Source organism: Nerophis lumbriciformis, linkage group LG05, assembly GCF_033978685.3.
Source record: "Nerophis lumbriciformis linkage group LG05, RoL_Nlum_v2.1, whole genome shotgun sequence".
NCBI classification, from domain to species: Eukaryota; Metazoa; Chordata; class Actinopteri; order Syngnathiformes; family Syngnathidae; genus Nerophis; species Nerophis lumbriciformis.
In genome coordinates, this window is record NC_084552.2 from 23496711 (window position 1) to 23516011 (window position 19301).

At 38.9% G+C, this 19301-nt stretch overlaps 1 protein-coding gene across 1 annotated transcript in view; it reads left to right on the forward strand.

The window, feature by feature from the left end:
- LOC133606772 (pyruvate carboxylase, mitochondrial-like) overlaps positions 1-19301 on the forward strand; it is an 828781-nt gene that overhangs the window by 713038 nt on the left and 96442 nt on the right. The window contains exon 19 of the mRNA XM_061961089.2: positions 12471-12552. Within this exon, the coding sequence (XP_061817073.1) occupies positions 12471-12552 (82 nt within the window). The remainder of the gene's footprint in view (positions 1-12470; positions 12553-19301) is intronic.

The window sequence follows — 19301 nt, forward strand, 5'->3', positions numbered from 1 at the left end:
ACAAACTGACTTCCAGCAACCAGCTGGTTTAAGCAATAATAATAATAACAACAACAATAGATTGCATTTATTTAGCGTTAGACCAGGTGTGTCAAACGTATGGCCTCTGGGCTGCTGCAGGCCCGTGAACAGCTTTTATCCGGTATTTGGGATGAGTTTGCTATGTATAAAAATGCGCCGGAATTTTTGAATGAAAGAAACCGCTGTTCTAAATGTGTCCACTAGATGTCGCAATAGCAATTCTTTGTATCTTTGTAGATTATGCTACATATGTAAAAAAATGATGATGTTAGTGCACCAGTCGAGGAAAGTGAGCAAACTACATAAATAACATCCTGTAATTTTATTTTGATATTATTTCTTTATCTTGATATATTGAAAATTAACACCAATGAGTTGACTGATGAACATAATCACATAATTTATTCAGTAAAATATATAAATAACAACTAATAAAGATAGAATACTATTAACCGCAACACGTAAATGTAAAACAAAAAACAACAACATTATGATTTGTACATTTTCAGAATGTGCTTGTTCTATTTTTAAACAAGGAAAACAATCTGAAGTTGTCTTTATTTTTAAGTTATCGTGCTGTGATTTCACCAGCCCGTCCCACTTGGGAGTAGATATTTCTCCATGTGGAGCCCGATCTAAAATGAGTTTGACACCCCTGTGCTAGACTGTCAAGACACCCGTTATTCTTTTAGTCTACATTCACACAATGGTGGTGGTAAGCAACATTCCTATCCACAGCTGCCTTAGAGTAAACTGACGGAAGAGTGGCTACCAATTTACCAACAAGCCTCTCTGACCACCACCAAATATGAATACCCATTAATACCACAGTGTGAACGGTACTGGGGTGAGGTGGGTGAAGTGTCTTGCAGTGACTGGGACGGAAGCAAAATTCAAACCTGGAACTCTCTGGTTATTGGACTTTGTGCTTTACTCCCTGAGAAACTGAATAGAGTGTGACTCCTGGTACCGCCACTCACTGGAATCCTGGTGATCTGGCAAACAGGGAAATGACAGCTATAATCCAAAGTAATAGCAGGAAAATAGAAATACAAGGGTCAAGAGTAAACAAAATAAAATAAAAACCAACATGAACAAAACTTTGAACCTAAAAAGTGTAACGGTAAATATTTTCATATTTGGATTTTTCAATACGGAGCCTTCAGTTTAGTAAGAGGTGTACTGATTTCCCACACTAAATGCATGTGCTGTCTTATATACAGTCGTGGTCAAAAGTTTACATACACTTGTAAAGAACATAATGTCATGGCTGTCTTGAGTTTACAATATTTTCCACAGATATTATTTTGTTGTGATAGAGTGATTGGAATGGTTTGTCACAAAAAACATTCATGAAGGTTGGTTCTTTTATGAATTTATTATGGGTCTACTGAACATGTGACCAAATCTGCTGGCAAGCTTCTGGTTGAATTTTTGACCACTCCTCTTGACAAAATTGGTGCAGTTCAGCTAAATTTGTTGGTTTTCTGACATGGACTTGTTTCTTCAGCATTGTCCCAATGTTTTCAATGGGGTTTAAGTAAGTAAAGTAAAGTAAAGTACCAATGATTGTCACACACACAGTAGGTGTGGCGAAATTATTCTCTGCATTTAACCCATCACCCTTGATCACCCCCTGGGAGGTGAGGGGAGCAGTGGGCAGCAGCGGTGGCCGTGCCCGGGAATCATTTTTGGTGATTTAACCCCCAATTCCAACCCTTAATGCTGAGTGCCAGTCAGGACTTTGGGAAGGTCATTCTAAAACCTTCATTCTAGCCTGATTTAGCCATTCCTTTATCACTTTTGACGTGTGTTTGGGGTCATTGTCCTGTTGGAACACCCAACTGCGCCCAAGACCCAACCTCTGGGCTAATGATTTTAGGTTGTCCTGAAGAATTTGGAGGTAATCCTCATTTTTCATTGTCCCTTTTACTCTCTGTAAAGCACCAGTTCCATTGGCAGCAAAACAGGCCCAGAGCATAATAATAATTTAATTTAATTTAATTAATTAATTAATTAATTAATTATTTTATTTATTTATTATATATATATATATATATAATATATATATATATATATATATATATATAATATATATATATATAATATATATATATATATATATATATATATAATATATATATATATATATATATATATATATATATATATATATATATATTTATTTATTTATTTTATTAATTATTAATTAATTAATTAATTAATTAATAATAATTTAATTTAATTTAATTTAAAATTAACCACCATGCTTGACGGTAGGGATGGTTTGCTGGGATTAAAGGCCTAATCTTTTCTCCTCCAAACATATTGCTGGGTATTGTGTCCAAATAGCTATCTGACCACAGAACTTTCCTCCAGAAGGTCTTATCTTTGTCCATGTGATGTCATTGTCTCCTCCGTTCTGACAATCAGCATATATTCTGCATATTAATCAAGACGTAGGGACAAAATGGATTATTCTGCTCACTTAAGAGACGCAATCAACTTTTCACACGTTTAGTAGACCCGCTTTGCGTGTGCTATCAAGTTTGAACATGTTGTAGTACACGCAAACCTTTAGCAAACAGCGCCCAAGTGTTTAAAACGTGAAGTGTTTCTTGGTACAGGCATTTACTCTGTAATCGAATGTAAGTCGTCACAATAGGGGAGCTTTGAGGTCCAGACATGTAGGGCACCTCTGCACGAAAGGCAAGGTGTTAAAATATGTGGAGCACTTCCACAACACTTCCACAACAGTGCAGCCTTTGACTAGCGGGAGTCATGACTATCAATAGTGCTGAGAAGACAGATCTTGGCACTTTGTAGTAATAAAACAAAACCAAAAAAAATGGAAAAATAGAGTAAAAAGGTATATCATAACAAACAAGCTAAAATGTTGATACTATAACTTATAATAAAACAAAGACGTGTCTTTAAATACAAACCCCGTTTCCATATGAGTTGGGAAATTGTGTTGGATGTAAATATAAACGGAATACAATGATTTGCAAATCATTTTCAACCCATATTCAATTGAATGCACTACAAAGATATTTGATGTTCAAACTCATAAACTTTATTTATTTTTTGCAAATAATAATTAACTTAGAATTTCATGGCTGCAACTCGTGCAAAAGTAGTTGGGAAAGGGCATGTTCACCACTGTGTTACATGGCCTTTCCTTTTAACAACACTCAGTAAACGTTTGGGAACTGAGGAGACACATTTTTTAAGCTTCTCAGGTGGAATTCTTTCCCATTCTTGCTTGATGTACAGCTTAAGTTGTTCAACAGTCCGGGGGTCTCTGTTGTGGTATTTTAGGCTTCATAATGCGCCACGCATTTTCAATGGGAGACAGGTCTGGACTACAGGCAGGCCAGTCTAGTACCCGCACTCTTTTACTATGAAGCCACGTTGATGTAACACGTGGCTTGGCATTGTTTTGCTGAAATAAGCAGGGGCGTCCATGGTCTACGTTGCTTGGATGGCAACATATGTTGCACCAAAACCTGTATGTACCTTTCAGCATTAATGGCGCCTTCACAGATGTGTAAGTTACCCATGTCTTGGGCACTAATACACCCCCATACCATCACAGATGCTGGCTTTTCAACTTTGCGCCTATAACAATCCGGATGGTTCTTTTCCTCTTTGGTCCGGAGGACACGACGTCCACAGTTTCCAAAAACAATTTGTAATGTGGACTCGTCAGACCAGAGAACACTTTTCCACTTTGTATCAGTCCATCTTAGATGAGTTTAGGCCCAGCGAAGCCGACGGCGTTTCTGAGTGTTGTTGATAAGCGGTTTTCGCCTTGCATAGGAGAGTTTTAACTTGCACTTACAGATGTAGCGACCAACTGTAGTTACTGACAGTGGGTTTCTGAAGTGTTCCTGAGCCCATGTGGTGATATCCTTTACACACTGATGTCACTCGTTGATGCAGTACAGCCTGAGGGATCGAAGGTCACGGGCTTAGCTGCTTACGTGCAGTGATTTCTCCAGATTCTCTGAACCCTTTGATGATATTACGGACCGTAGATGGTGAAATCCCTAAATTCCTTGCAATAGCTGGTTAAAAAAGGTTTTTCTTAAACTGTTCAACAATTTGCTCACGCATTCGTTGACAAAGTGGTGACCCTCGCCCCATCCTTGTTTGTGAATGACTGAGTATTTCATGGAATCTACTTTTATACCCAATCATGGCACCCACCTGTTCCCAATTTGCCTGTTCACCTGTAGGATGTTCCAAATAAGTGTTTGATGAGCATTCCTCAACTTTATCAGTATTTATTGCCACCTTTCCCAACTTCTTTGTCACGTGTTGCTGGCATCAAATTCTAAAGTTAATGATTATTTGCAAAAAAAAAAAAATGTTTATCAGTTTGAACATCAAATATGTTGTCTTTGTAGCATATTCAACTGAATATGGGTTGAAAATGATTCGCAAATCATTGTATTCCGTTTATATTTACATCTAACAATTTCCCAACTCATATGGAAACGGGGTTTGTATATTGGTCAACAAAATGTTTGCCTTTTTAAAGAACTACATGCACAATTATACCCCCCCAATTTTGACGTTCTTGCAAGCACACATCAATAAATGAGAACATTGTGCAGATTTATTAGACCAATTAAAGGCTCAATAAGTTCTTGCAGTTCTTCAAATTTTATGAAATACTGATACTGGTTTTTATGAGCTTTAAAATATAATCATCAACAAAGATTAGAGGGGTTAGTGCGTCTGCCTCACAATACGAAGTTCCTGGGTTCGATCCTGCGCTCGGGATCTTTCTGTGTGGAGTTTGCATGTTCTCCCCGTGACTGCGTGGGTTCCCTCCGGGTACTCCGGCTTCCTCCCACCTCCAAAGACATGCACCTGGGGATAGGTTGATTGGCAACACTAAATTGGCCCTAGTGTGTGAATGTGAGTGTGAATGTTGTCTGTCTATCTGTGTTGGCCTTGCGATGAGGTGGCGACTTGTCCAGGGTGTACCCCGCCTTCCGCCCTAATGCAGCTGAGATAGGCTCCAGCATCCCCCGCGACCTCGAACGGGACAAGCGGTAGAAAATGGATGGATGCATGGAAATATAAACAAAGCAAAACACCGGTGGAAAGCGATAATCGATAAAAAAACAAGTAAACCGGAGTTTTGACCCGGAGAAGGCCGGGTCGGTTAAAAAAAAAAAAATCTGCTTCCCGGGGACGTGCGGACTTTCGGAAATGTGCGTCCTTTCTGATTTCGATGCGTAAAAAGACACAAAAAGTGTGTTAGAAATACTTTCTTGCAATATTTCACTCTGTGTGTGTCCCCGCACACAGGATGATGGTTGGTCCTCATTTAAACTGAGAACTAGAGATGTCCGATAAATGCGTTAAAATGTAATATCGGAAATTACCGGTGTCGTTTTTTTTAATATCGGTATCGTTTTTTTGTTGTTGTTTTTTTTATTTTTTTTTATTAAATCAACTTAAAAAACACAAGCTACACTCGTCGTCGTCTTCTTCTTCTTCTTCTTCTTCTTCTTCTTCTTCTTCTTCTTCTTCTTCTTCTGGCCCACCAGGTGAATTAAGTGCTATTGGCGGAGTTACAATGCATTGTAGGCTACCGCCACCTACTGCACCGGAGTTGTAACTACAAGCAACATTCACAGTCCCATTACTTTTATGAGCGGTCGAGCGAGTCAAAAGCTGAAAAATCCATTTGTGGCGGACGTAATTCTTTCGTGGCGGGCCGCCACAAATAAATGAATGTGTGGGAAACACTGTGTATATATATATATATATATATATATGAATATATATATATATTAGAGATGTCCGATATTATCGGCCGATAAATGCGTTAAAATGTAATATCGGAAATTATCGATATCGTTTTTTTTTTTATCGGTATCGTATTTTTTTATTTTTTTTATTTTTATTAAATCAACATAAAAAACACAAGCTACACTTACAATTAGTGCACCAACCCAAAAAACCTCCCTCCCCCATTTACACTCATTCACACTCATTCACACAAAAGGGTTGTTTCTTTCTGTTATTAATATTCTGGTTTTTACATTATATATCAATATATATCAATACAGTCTGCAAGGGATACAGTCCGTAAGCACACATGATTGTGCGTGCTGCTGGTCCACTAATAGTACTAACCTTTAACAGTTAATTTTACTAATTTTCATTAATTACTAGTTTCTATGTAACTGTTTTTATATTGTTTTACTTTCTTTTTTATTCAAGAAAATGTTTTTAATTTATTTATCTTATTTTATTTTATTCATCTTTTTTAAAAGTACCTTATCTTCACCATACCTGGTTGTCCAAATTAGGCATAATAATGTGTTAATTCCACGACTGTATATGTCGGTGGATAACGGTATCGGTTGATATCGGTATCGGTAATTAAAGAGTTGGACAATATCGGGTTATCGGCAAAAAGCCATTATCGGACATCCCTACTGAGAACCACTGAATTGAACAATATTTAATACAATTGACAATGTAACAAAGTCAACTCAATAAAGTTGTTCCCTTTTTATTACATGTATTTGTCCAAGCAAAAATAAAATCAGAAGTGCAAAGTAGGTCAACAATAGAAGAAGCGAATATTGGCTCTTGTTTAAATCCTTTGGCTCCTGTCTGATGTACGCAACACAACAAAAAAGACACAGATGTTTGTGAAAATGAACTTAATAGAGAACTGAAAACGAGTGTTTTTAATCACACTAGTATCGATCTGATACCGATACTACCCTGGTGTCGATAATATCGATATTCAGGTCAATCAGGCCGCTTGTAGTGGTTAAGTGTCCATTTCTCTACATTCACTATTTTGGTCTTGACATTGCATAGTGGTGCCTTGGCTTACGAGGGGCCCCAGCCTAATTTTTTACAGGATATAAGCTCTCTCTCAGATACCGAAGACATCAACATTACATTGCTTTGTAAAACTGCTGTAGTTGTTTGTACTACATTCTATTGTATTGTTATCATACAATATTTCTTTGTGCTGTTGAGCTTTCAATTCATGTCAACGGCTGTTTCACAATACCAGTTTTTCGAGGTACGGGCTGAACGAAACAAACTCGTATCATTATGTACCACTGTCGTTTTCAACTCTAAACGCATGCACTTATATGCACTCCAAATGCTAAATATAGGTATGGAAGTGCACAGATTGAGACAGACCTCCTTCCTCTTAGATATGTACTCTCACCCTCCCATTAACATTAGCAAACATTCATTCTCTGCTGTTTGCATAATGAAATCCCTTGTGAATTCCAATAAATTAACCAGCAGGCAGCTATTTAAAGTTTAGAATCCCTTAATACAGGGGTCCCCGACCATCGGACAGCGGGAAAAAATATATATTAACGCTTTACGGACGCTTTTTAAAAAGTTCTAGAAACATCAACTGTATTGTAAATGCATATTAATTGTAGGCAGGTCAATTCCGATATTTTGTACCCATATGTGACCTGTGGCGGATTTATTCATGTCAATGTGAACAGTGCAACTCCAAATGTTTCCAATCCGACCCAGGCCTCTTTTGTATGTGGATATAAATCAGATACGTAACCGATGCGATTGCAGGCTGAACAAACGGGTCACTTTAAATGATAGTTCTTCCAAAAGTGATAAGCGTCATGATTCTTAACCAAAATAGACGCTTCAAAAATAAACACTGTTTTTTTCGGAGTATAAGTCGCACCGGAGTATAAGTCGCACCTGCCGAAAATGCATAGTAAAGAAGGAAAAAAACATATGTAAGTCGCATTTTTGGGGGAAATTTATTTGATAAAACCCAACACCAAGAATAGAAATTTGAAAGGCAGTTTAAAATAAATAAAGAATAGTGAACAACAGGCTGAATAAGTGTACGTTATATGAGGCATAAATAACGTGCCTGGTATGTTAACGTAACATATTATGGTAAGAGTCATTCAAATAACTATAACATATAGAACATGCTATACGTTTACCAAACAATCTGTCACTCCTAATCGCTAAATCCCATGAAATCTTATACGTCTAGTCTCTTACGTGAATGAGCTAAATAATATTATTTGATATTTTACGCTAATGTGTTAATCATTTCACACATAAGTCGCTCCTGAGTATAAGTCGCACCCCCGGCCAATCTATGAAAAAAACTGCGACTTATAGTCCGAAAAATACGGTAGTTGGAAAACGGGCGAAAATAATACGTCTCAAGAACTCACGTCAAGGTTCCACAACCGCCACTCCTGTGTCCGACTGCTCACTCTTGCTCTTCGGAGAAGACATCGACGAAAATGTCCCGTCTTTCTTCTTAATCTTACATGCATTGGGGACGGCGTGGCGAAGTTGGTAGAGTGGCCGTGCCAGCAATCGGAGGGTTGCTGGTTACTGGGGTTCAATCCCCACCTTCTACCATCCTAGTCACGTCCGTTGTGTCCTTGGGCAAGACACTTCAAGACACACACCCTTGCTCCTGATGGCTGCTGGTTAGCGCCTTGCATGGCAGCTCCCGCCATCAGTGTGTGAACGTGTGTGTGAATGAGTAAATGTGGAAATACTGTCAAAGCGCTTTGAGTACCTTGAAGGTAGAAAAGCGCTATACAAGTATAACCCATTTATTTATTTATGCGTTGTTAAATTGTTGTGTTAAATTTGATTGCACACAATCCTTGGAATTACCACAAATGCGCCAGGACTGAGACCTATTACAATTGGAGCTGTGTTTACGTCCGTAAATACTGCAGCATGTGTGACGTCTGCATGCAGGTCAGATTGCGTTCACATTAGAACTCACATTTTTTTTGGTAATGCAAACATACTACATAAAAAGATTGTATGGAGGTTAATTTGTGTCTTTATTACGATTTTTTTTTTTTTACACTGAATTTATGTAACTTAATTTTTTGTGTTTTAATTTTGTGAAAATTATGCTAATAATTTAATTGAAAAAAATTATGTGTTTTAACCTTCGGTGAATAAAAATTCAGGGTATGAAAAAGCAGTTAAAAAAAAAAAAATCTGTTCATAAAAATTCAGCGTAAAAAATTAGGTGTCGAAACATTCGCTGCTTCAGAAAGCAAGACTCACTTCCGGTAAAATAAGGCTGAAGCAATCAATCCTGTGTCAGAACCAGCCAATGAGGTGTCAAGTTTAAAGTCACGTACAAGCTTCAGACCTCCATGTAATATCACTGTTCTACAGAACTTTGTTGTAGAAAGTGATTTTATATCAAGTAAGTGGATGTTTTTAATAATTTTGCCATGTTTGTTAAATTTTTGTTGTTCTTGCTCGATTATAAAAGATGTCGATCAAGGAGGTGGTCTGCAGTAGAGGAGCAACGTTCATATATTCTCAATATTCAGTGTCTTATTGTTCATAGTTAATATTGTAAATCCCACATTCTATATTTTTATGTATATTCTGTAATTCAGGTAAAATAAACTAAAGTTCATTCCGTTTTTGAGATGGTCTTTTTAGTTTTTCACTGAAAAGACACTCAGAATGTACAAACCCCGTTTCCATATGAGTTGGGAAATTGTGTTAGATGTAAATATAAACGGAATACAATGATTTGCAAATCCTTTTCAACCCATATTCAATTGAATGCACTACAAAGACAAGATATTTGATGTTCAAACTCATAAACTTTATTTTTTTTTGCAAATAATAATTAACTTACAATTTCATGGCTGCAACACGTGCCAAAGTAGTTGGGAAAGGGCATGTTCACCACTGTGTTACATGGCCTTCCTTTTAACAACACTCAGTAAACGTTTGGGAACTGAGGAGACACATTTTTTAAGCTTCTCAGGTGGAATTCTTTCCCATTCTTGCTTGATGTACAGCTTAAGTTGTTCAACAGTCCGGGGGTCTCCGTTGTGGTATTTTAGGCTTCATAATGCGCCACACATTTTCAATGGGAGACAGGTCTGAACTACAGGCAGGCCAGTCTAGTACCCGCACTCTTTTACTATGAAGCCAAGTTGATGTAACACTTGGCTTGGCATTGTCTTGAAATAAGCAGGGGCGTCCATGATAATGTTGCTTGGATGGCAACATACGTTGCTCCAAAACCTGTATGTACCTTTCAGCATTAATGGCGCCTTCACAGATGTGTAAGTTACCCATGTCTTGGGCACTAATACACCCCCATACCATCACAGATGCTGGCTTTTCAACTTTGCGCCGATAACAATCCGGATGGTTCTTTTCCTCTTTGGTCCGGAGGACACGACGTCCACAGTTTCCAAAAACAATTTGAAATGTGGACTTGTCAGACCACAGAACACTTTTCCACTTTGTATCAGCCCATCTTAGATTAGCTCAGGCCCAGCAAAGCCGACGGCGTTTCCTTGTGTTGTTGATAAACGGTTTTCGCCTTGCATAGGAGAGTTTTAACTTGCACTTACAGATGTAGCGACCAACTGTAGTTACTGACAGTGGGTTTCTGAAGTGTTCCTGAGCCCATGTGGTGATATCCTTTACACACTGATGTGGCTTGTTGATGCAATACAGCCTGAGGGATCGAAGGTCACGGGCTTAGCTGCTTACGTGCAGTGATTTCTCCAGATTCTCTGAACCCTTTGATGATATTACGGACCGTAGATGGTGAAATCCCTAAATTCCTTGCAATAGCTGGTTGAGAAAGGTTTATTTAAAATGTTCAACAATTTGCTCACGCATTTGTTGACAAAGTGGTGACCCATCCTTGTTTGTGAATGACTGAGCATTTCATGGAATCTACTTTTATACCCAATCATGGCACCCACCTGTTCCCAATTTGCCTGTTCACCTGTGGGATGTTCCAAATAAGTGTTTGATGAGCATTCCTCAACTTTATCAGTATTTATTGCCACCTTTCCAAACTTCTTTGTCACGTGTTGCTGGCACCAAATTCTAAAGTTAATGATTATTTGCAAAAAAAAAAAAAGTTTATCAGTTTGAACATCAAATATGTTGTCTTTGTAGCATATTCAACTGAATATGGTTTGAAAATGATTTGCAAATCATTGTATTCCGTTTATATTTATATCTAACACAGTTTCCCAACTCATATGGAAACGGGGTTTGTACATGAGAATACATAATGTGGGATTTACAATGTTAACTATGAACAATAAAACACTGAATATTGAGAATATGTGAATGTTGCTCCTCTACCGCAGACATCTTTTATAATTGAGCAAGAGCAACTAAAATGCAACAAACACGGCGAAGCATTAAAGCAAAAGGTAAAAAAACATCCACATAGTTGATATAATATCACTGTTCTGCAGAACTTTGCTGTAGAACTCCGCCTCTGTCTGACACTCGCCGCTCTCTAAACAAGCCTTGCCTGCTCTGTTCGTTCCCAGAATTTCCGTACGTCACTCAAAAGTGCACGTTTTAACCATTGGAATCATTTCTATAGTTTGAACATATCCAGCGGACCACATTGAAATGTTAATTATGTTGTATTATGCCAAGGTTAGCCACGTTAACTGCTTTTTTTTTTTTACGCTGTTTTGCAAGACCTGTGTCAGGCGACTTCAAACTTGTCACCTCATCGGCTGGTTCTGAGACAGGATCAGTTGCTTCAGTCTCAATTTACCGGAAGTGAGTCTTGCTTTTTGAATCAGCAAAAAAATGCATTTTTTTAACACATTGAAATTTTATACACTGAATTTTTCAATACTTTATTTTTATACACTGACTTTTTTGACTCTGAATTTTTAAAACACTGCATTTTTATACACTGACTTTTTTGACTCTGAATTTTTAAAACACTGCATTTGTATACACTGAATTTTAAAACACTGCATTTTTTTCCCCAATGAAATTGTCGGCATAGTTTGATGTAAAAAAAAAAAAAAAAAAAATTCAGTTGACAACATGTTACATAGGTTACATAAATTCAGTGTAATAAAGACACAAATTAATTTTCATAAGATTGTATTTGACAAAAAAAAATCCAAATCGGACATCTTACCCCTGCAGTGTAAACATAGCCTTAAAAATAGTGTTAATTTAATTAGGAAAAAATATACATAAAGACACCAAAAGGGACAAGCGGTAGAAAATGGATGGACATTGAAAAAAATAGTAGTGTCAGATCGAGGTCAAAAGTGAGCGCGTGCTATAACGTCACTTTACTCGTCGCTTCCATGCTAATGACGAACCAAACATTTGTATCTTTGTTACGTGTGGGAGATTATTGTGAAAAGTAATTATCCAGAACTTTCCACAATGTCATTGAGAATATAAACACGCTGTGCTTGTCACCTGCACACATCAAGCCATGCTTATTATCGTACTGATGATGAGTCTCTATTCATTTGGCGGTTTTAATTTGATGTTGTGCTCTTCTTTGGTTAGCAGTGAATGACAATATCATGAGATCAACACACAGTAGATTACTACCTCCGCCCTCTTATTGAATTGTTGCCCCCCCCCCCCCCCCCCAGGTTGACTCGATGGCAGGCATGACGTCCCAACCCAGCATGGGAGCAATGGTCGCCTGCACCAAAGGGACCAAGTTGGACTCTGGTAAGCAAGTTTCCACACCTCAAAAAGCATCCACAAACACAACATTAGGCACACCTGTCTGATGCAAGCTTGTGCAGGCATACCTAATCAGTGTTGGGGCCAGGAATTTTCAAAAGGGGGTCCCACGGGGAATTTTTGGGGGTCCCACTTTTTTGTAACCGTTTTGAAAACACATGATAAATGTATGCATTATCCTGTTAGATCTAACATTCTATATTGTGTTCTGGAAAAAAATAATACAAAAGAAAAAAAATGTTTATGCATATGTAAATGTTTGTAGTTTTAAACATTCATTCACTTTCTTCTTTTCCTTCATGGATCTAAACTTTACCGCTGCCAATATTTTTTTCTATAAATCAATCAATCAATTCCTTTATTGTCATCATTAGGGATGTCCGATAATGGCTTTTTGCCGATATTGCGATATTGTCCAACTCTTTAATTACCGATACCGATATCAACCGATACCGATATATACAGTCGTGGAATTAACACATTATTATGCCTAATTTGGACAACCAGGTATGGTGAAGATAAGGTATTTTTTTTTTAAATTAATAACATAAAATAAGATAAATAAATTAAAAACATTTTCTTGAATAAAAAAGAAAGTAAAACAATATAAAAATATAAAAAAAAAGTTAAAGTTAAAATACCAATGATTGTCACACACACACTAGGTGTGGTGAAATTTGTCCTCTGCATTTGACCCATCCCCTTGTTCACTCCCTTGGAGGTGAGGAGGGCAGTGAGCAGCAGCGGTGGCCGCGCCTGGGAAGAATTTTTGGTGATAATTCACTTCACTTCACTTCACTTCACACCTAATACCGGAAATGCAGTATTTGTGATCGATAAAACTTTCGTCGAATCAAAACTTAAGAAATTGTACCGTAAAGTTCATTACCGTATTTTCCGCACTATAAGGCGCACCTAAAAACCTCCAATTTTGTCAAAAGCTGACAGTGTGCCTTATAATCCGATGCGCCTTATATATGGACCAATATTGAACCTCCAACAGGTAAAAGTTTCAATTAGGGATGTCCGATAATGGCTTTTTGCCGATATCCGATATTCCGATATTGTCCAACTCTTTAATTACTCATACCGATATCAACCGATATATGCAGTCGTGGAATTAACACATTATTATGCCTAATTTGGACAACCAGGTATGGTGAAGATAAGGTACTTTTTTAAAAATTTTATAAAATAAGATAAATAAATTAAAAACATTTTCTGTAATAAAAAACAAAGTAAAACAATATAAAAACAGTTACATAGAAACTAGTAATTGATGAAAATTAGTCAAATTAACTGTTAAAGGTTAGTACTATTAGTGGACCAGCAGCACGCACAATCATGTGTGCTTACGGACTGTATCCCTTGCAGACTGTATTGATATATATTGATATATAATGTAGGAACCAGAATATTAATAACAGAAAGAAATAACCCTTTTGTGTGAATGAGTGGGAGGGAGGTTTTTTGGGTTGGTGCACTAATTGTAAGTGTATCTTGTGTTTTTTATGTTGATTTAATTAAAAAAAATAAAAAAATAAAAATAAAACGATACCGATAATAAAAAAAACCGATACCAATAATTTCCGATATTATATTCTAAAGCATTTATCCGATAAATGCTTCTCTAGACATCTCTAGTAATAAGTAATAAGATGGTCCGGGGCAGCAAAGGGGCAGGCTGTTCATTTAGCAGTCTCACAGCCTGGGGATACAGACTGTGAGACATTCTGGTGGTCCTGGCGCGAATCTATCTATACCTCCTTCCAGAGGGTAGCAGGTTAAAGAGGCCATGTGCTGGGTGGTATCTGTCCTTCAGGATGTTATTTACTCGCTTTAGGCAGCGAGTTGTGTACATGGCACTCATCTCTATATTTTCATTTAATAAGTTGTAGGTGTATTTATTTCGGTATAAAAGTGCAAAAAGTGTTTTGATTCGGTCATGAAATGATGATAATCGTGTGCCAGGGCATACATGCATATGAAAAATGTAATTGATTATTCTCACCTGTATGTAGATCACCAGTCCTTTAAAAACCGCCACATCTACACTTTCATGGCAATTAATGCCAACAAATTTATAATTTTGCAAGTTAGTTTCAATGTCATTTAATATAGTGGCACTCAATGCCTCTGGCATTTAATCTCTGGCTTTGTGATGGCCATAAAAGGGGGGGGGGGGGGTTCCCCTTTAACAATGGAACTGTAGGGACCCACTGCCGGGTAAAGTGGAGAGTGTTAACCCCGACAATACATCGGCCCTGGAGGAAACGTCTCCCCTGCGCTCCTCGACCACGGTCCGGGAGCCGACAAGCAGGAAAAGTGTAACATGATGTTTCTTGGTGCCTGGTGAGGCTGGATTTTTTTTAAATCAGTGCACCCGGTCGTAAAGGTGTTCTTTTTCTTAGCCCATTTGCATGGCGTGCAAAATATCTTTCCATCTTCATAAGTGAGCCCTTTGCTGAAAAGTGGTTCCTGAAGGGTTTATTGCTCGCCATGACGAAAACAATAACACGGTATAGCGGTGGGGCGGTATAGCTCGGTTGGTAGAGTGGCCGTGCCAGCAACTTGAGGGTTCCAGGTTCGATCCCCGCTTCTGCCATCCTAGTCACTGCCTTTGTAACCTTGGGCAAGACACTTTACCCACCTGCTCCCAGTGCCACCCACACTGGTTTAAATGTAACTTAGATATTGGGTTTCACTATGTAAAAAGCCTGTTGAGTCACTAGAGAAAAGCGCTATATAAATATAAAAAAAAAAGTTAAAGTTAAAATACCAATGATTGTCACACACACACTAGGTGTGGTGAAATCTGTCCTCTGCATTTGACCCATCCCCTTGTTCACTCCCTAGGAGGTGAGGGGAGCAGTGAGCAGCAGCGGTGGCCGCGCATGGGAATCATTTTTGGTGATAATTCACTTCACTTCACTTCACACGCGGGAGTCCTAATACCGGAAATGCAGTATTTGTGATCGATAAAACTTTTGGCGAATCAAAACTTAAGAAATTGTACCGTAAAGTTCATTACCGTATTTTCCGCACTATAAGGCGCACCTAAAAACCTCCAATTTTGTCAAAAGCTGACAGTGCGCCTTATAATCCGGTGCGCCTTATATATGGACCAATATTGAGCCTCCAACAGGTAAAAGTTTCAATTAGGGATGTCCGATAATGGCTTTTTGCCGATTTCCGATATTGTCCAACTCTTTAATTACCGATACCGATATCAACCGATACCGATATCAACCGATATATGCAGTCGTGGAATTAACACATTATTATGCCTAATTTGGACAACCAGATATGGTGAAGATAAGGTACTTTTTAAAAAAATTTATAAAATAAGATAAATAAATTAAAAAAAAATTATTGAATAAAAAAGAAAGTAAAACAATATAAAAACAGTTACATTGAAACTAGTAATTAATGAAAATGAGTAAAATTAACTGTCAAAGGTTAGTACTATTAGTGGACCAGCAGCACGCACAATCATGTGTGCTTACGGACTGTATCCCTTGCAGACTGTATTGATATATATTGATATATAATGTAGGAACCAGAATATTAATAACAGAAAGAAACAACCCTTTTGTGTGAATGAGTGTAAATGGGGGAGGGAGATTTTTTGGGTTGGGGAACTAATTGTATGTGTATCTTGTGTTTTTTATGTTGATTTAATAAAAATAAAAAAAATTATATAAGAAAAAAACGATACCGATAATAAAAAAAAACGATACCGATAATTTCCGATATTACATTTTTACGCATTTATCGGCCGATAATATCGGCAGGCCGATATTATCGGACATCTCTAGTTTCAATCAATCATTCAATCAAATGCAACTACGGTAAGCAGCTGCCGACTTAATTTTCCCCGTTTTCATTTTCACTTCTTCTACGGTAAGCAGCCGCCCCCGTAGAAGAAGAAGAAGCGCGCGGTGCATGCTGGGATTTATGACTGCGCGAGGCGTGCCGTTTTGATTTCCATTTGTTTGTTTATGTAAAGACCCCAAAATGGCTCGTATTAAGAGGCACGCTTACGACGCGGAGTTCAAACTTAAGACGATCAGTCACTGATCTCTCACTGGATCGGTTCGCAGCCGAGTGTGAAGCGACTGGGATGAGAATCAGCACCTCCAAGTTCGAGTCCATGGTTCTCGCCCGGAAAAGGGTGGAGTGCCATCTCCGGGTTGGGGAGGAGACCCTGCGCCAAGTGGGGGAGTTCAAGTACCTAGGAGTCTTGTTCACGAGTGAGGGAAGAGTGGATCGGGAGATCGACAGGCGGATCGGTGCGGCATCTTCAGTAATGCGGACGCTGTATCGATCGGTTGTGGTGAAGAAGGAGCTGAAGTGAAGTGAAGGCAAAGCTCTCAATTTACCGGTCAATCTACGTTCCCATTCTCACCTATGGTCATGAGCTTTGGGTTATGACTGAAAGGACAAGATCACGGGTACAGGCGGCCGAAATGAGTTTCCTCCGCCGGGTGGCGGGGCTCTCCCTTAGAGATAGGGTGAGAAGCTCTGCCCTCCGGGGGGAGCTCAAAGTAAAGCCACTGCTCCTCCACATAGAGAGGAGCCAGATGAGGTGGTTCGGGCATCTGGTCAGGATGCCACCCGAACGCCTCCCTCGGGAGGTGTTTAGGGCACGTCCGACCGGTAGGAGGCCACGGGGCAGACCCAGGACACGTTGGGAAGACTATGTCTCTCGCCTGGCCTGGGAACGCCTCGGGATCCCCCGGGAGGAGCTGGACGAAGTGGCTGGGGAGAGGGAAGTCTGGGCTTCCCTGCTTAGTCTGCTGCCCCGCGACCCGACCTCGGATAAGCGGAAGAAGATGGATGGATGGATGGACGATCAGTCACGCAGTAGAACACGGGAATAGAGCAGCAGCGGGCATGTTGGATGCCGTATCCGCCCAATTGTTTAATTCGGACTCTGAAGAAGAAGAATTCGAGGGATTCGTGGATGAGGAATAACTTCATAAAGTGAGCTTTACATGTTTATTTTGTGTGTTGCGTTGTGTGACATTAACGTTTGAGCAACGTTAAGTTATTGATATATTGTTACTGCTCTGCACTATTTCCAGTGTTACTATATTGTGATTGCACTAACCTTTGATTTACCGTAACAGTATCAGATTGTTTTGTACGTGTTTATTGAATCAGGGAAAAGTTCCCCTCCACTATGTGAAATAAATGTTGCACTACATGTTATACCTTGCTGTTGTTAAAAGATAAACAAAACACCACGTCACTGACTTTACCACGGGGAAAATAATAAAACAGCTGTTTATTCATTTTGGGAGTGAACAGAGTTGGTCAGAACGCTGGTTTGTAATCTATTAATATCGTTTGACTGACCTATCTGACTGTTTTGTTGAGCAGCTCCATCCAATGGATGCATAACGTAACCCCAGCCTCTACTGTAGCGTCTATTCTATGCGCCTTATAATCCGGTGCGCCTTATATATGAACAGAGTTTTAAAATATGCCATTCATTGAAGGTGCGCCTTATAATCCGGTGCGCCTTATAGTAAGGAAAATACGGTACTTTGAAGTCGACCAATATAAACGCAATAAACAGGGACAGAAATTTGACTCGGTAAATATAAACAGAGCAAAACACCGGCGGAAAGCGATAATCGATAGAAAAACAAGTAAACTGGAGTTTTGACCTGGGGAAGGCAGGGTCGGTTAAAAAAATACTTCCGGAAATGCGCGTCCTTTCTGATTTCGATGCGTAAAAAGACACAAAACGTGTGTTAACGCCAACACTGCCTCATGTTGCCAACATTGAGTGTTTAATATATGCACAGGAAATTATTCTTTGAGTGTTTTCATTGATTGGACAGAACATCTTCCAGTGGTTTGTGTTTTGAGGGTCTTCTTCTTGTTCTTCTTCAAATGTCAACCGATCCATAAATGACAGCCCGTTCCTTATTAAAGGAGCAGACACGGCGGTGCATTCAACAACACCAATTATGAGAGGATAGAAAAGAGAGGGAGATGGAGCGAAACAATAAATCTTGGATTGTGATCAATAACCCAGAGGCTGCTTAAAAGGCTTGTTTTGCTTCATTAAAGGATTTGAGGCGTTGTACAGTACATACTGGAGCTCTAACGCTACAAAATGAAGTGTGACAATGAAAAATGAGGATTACCTCCAAATTCTTCAGGACAACCTAAAATCATCAGCCCGGAGGTTGGGTCTTGGGCGCAGTTGGGCGTTCCAACAGGACAATGACCCCAAACACACGTCAAAAGTGGTAAAGGAATGGCTAAATCAGGCTAGAATGAAGGTTTTAGAATGGCCTTCCCAAAGCCCAAAGATTTATTGTCAATTCTTAACATGCACAAGACACATAAGAACTGAAAAGTATATTTCCGGCACAGTCCCACTAAGAGCAGACATACGTTACAGGGAGACAAGACGAGATCGCCGACGGCACAGCCATTTTTACGGCGCTCGTTAAAAAAAAGTGAGAAAAAGGTGATATTGGGAAAGGGGGGAAGAGTAAAAAATATCAGTCAAAGGCTGGATCCACAAGAGGGGGTCCAAACTGAGTCCAAGGGGAAAAAGACTCATTTGCAATGCAAACATAAACACGTTACATGACGTTACTGACTTAAACATGTGGACAATGCTGAAGAAACAAGTCCATGTGAGAAAACCAACACATTTAGCTGAACTGCACTAATTTTGTCAAGAGGAGTGGTCAAAAATTCAACCAGAA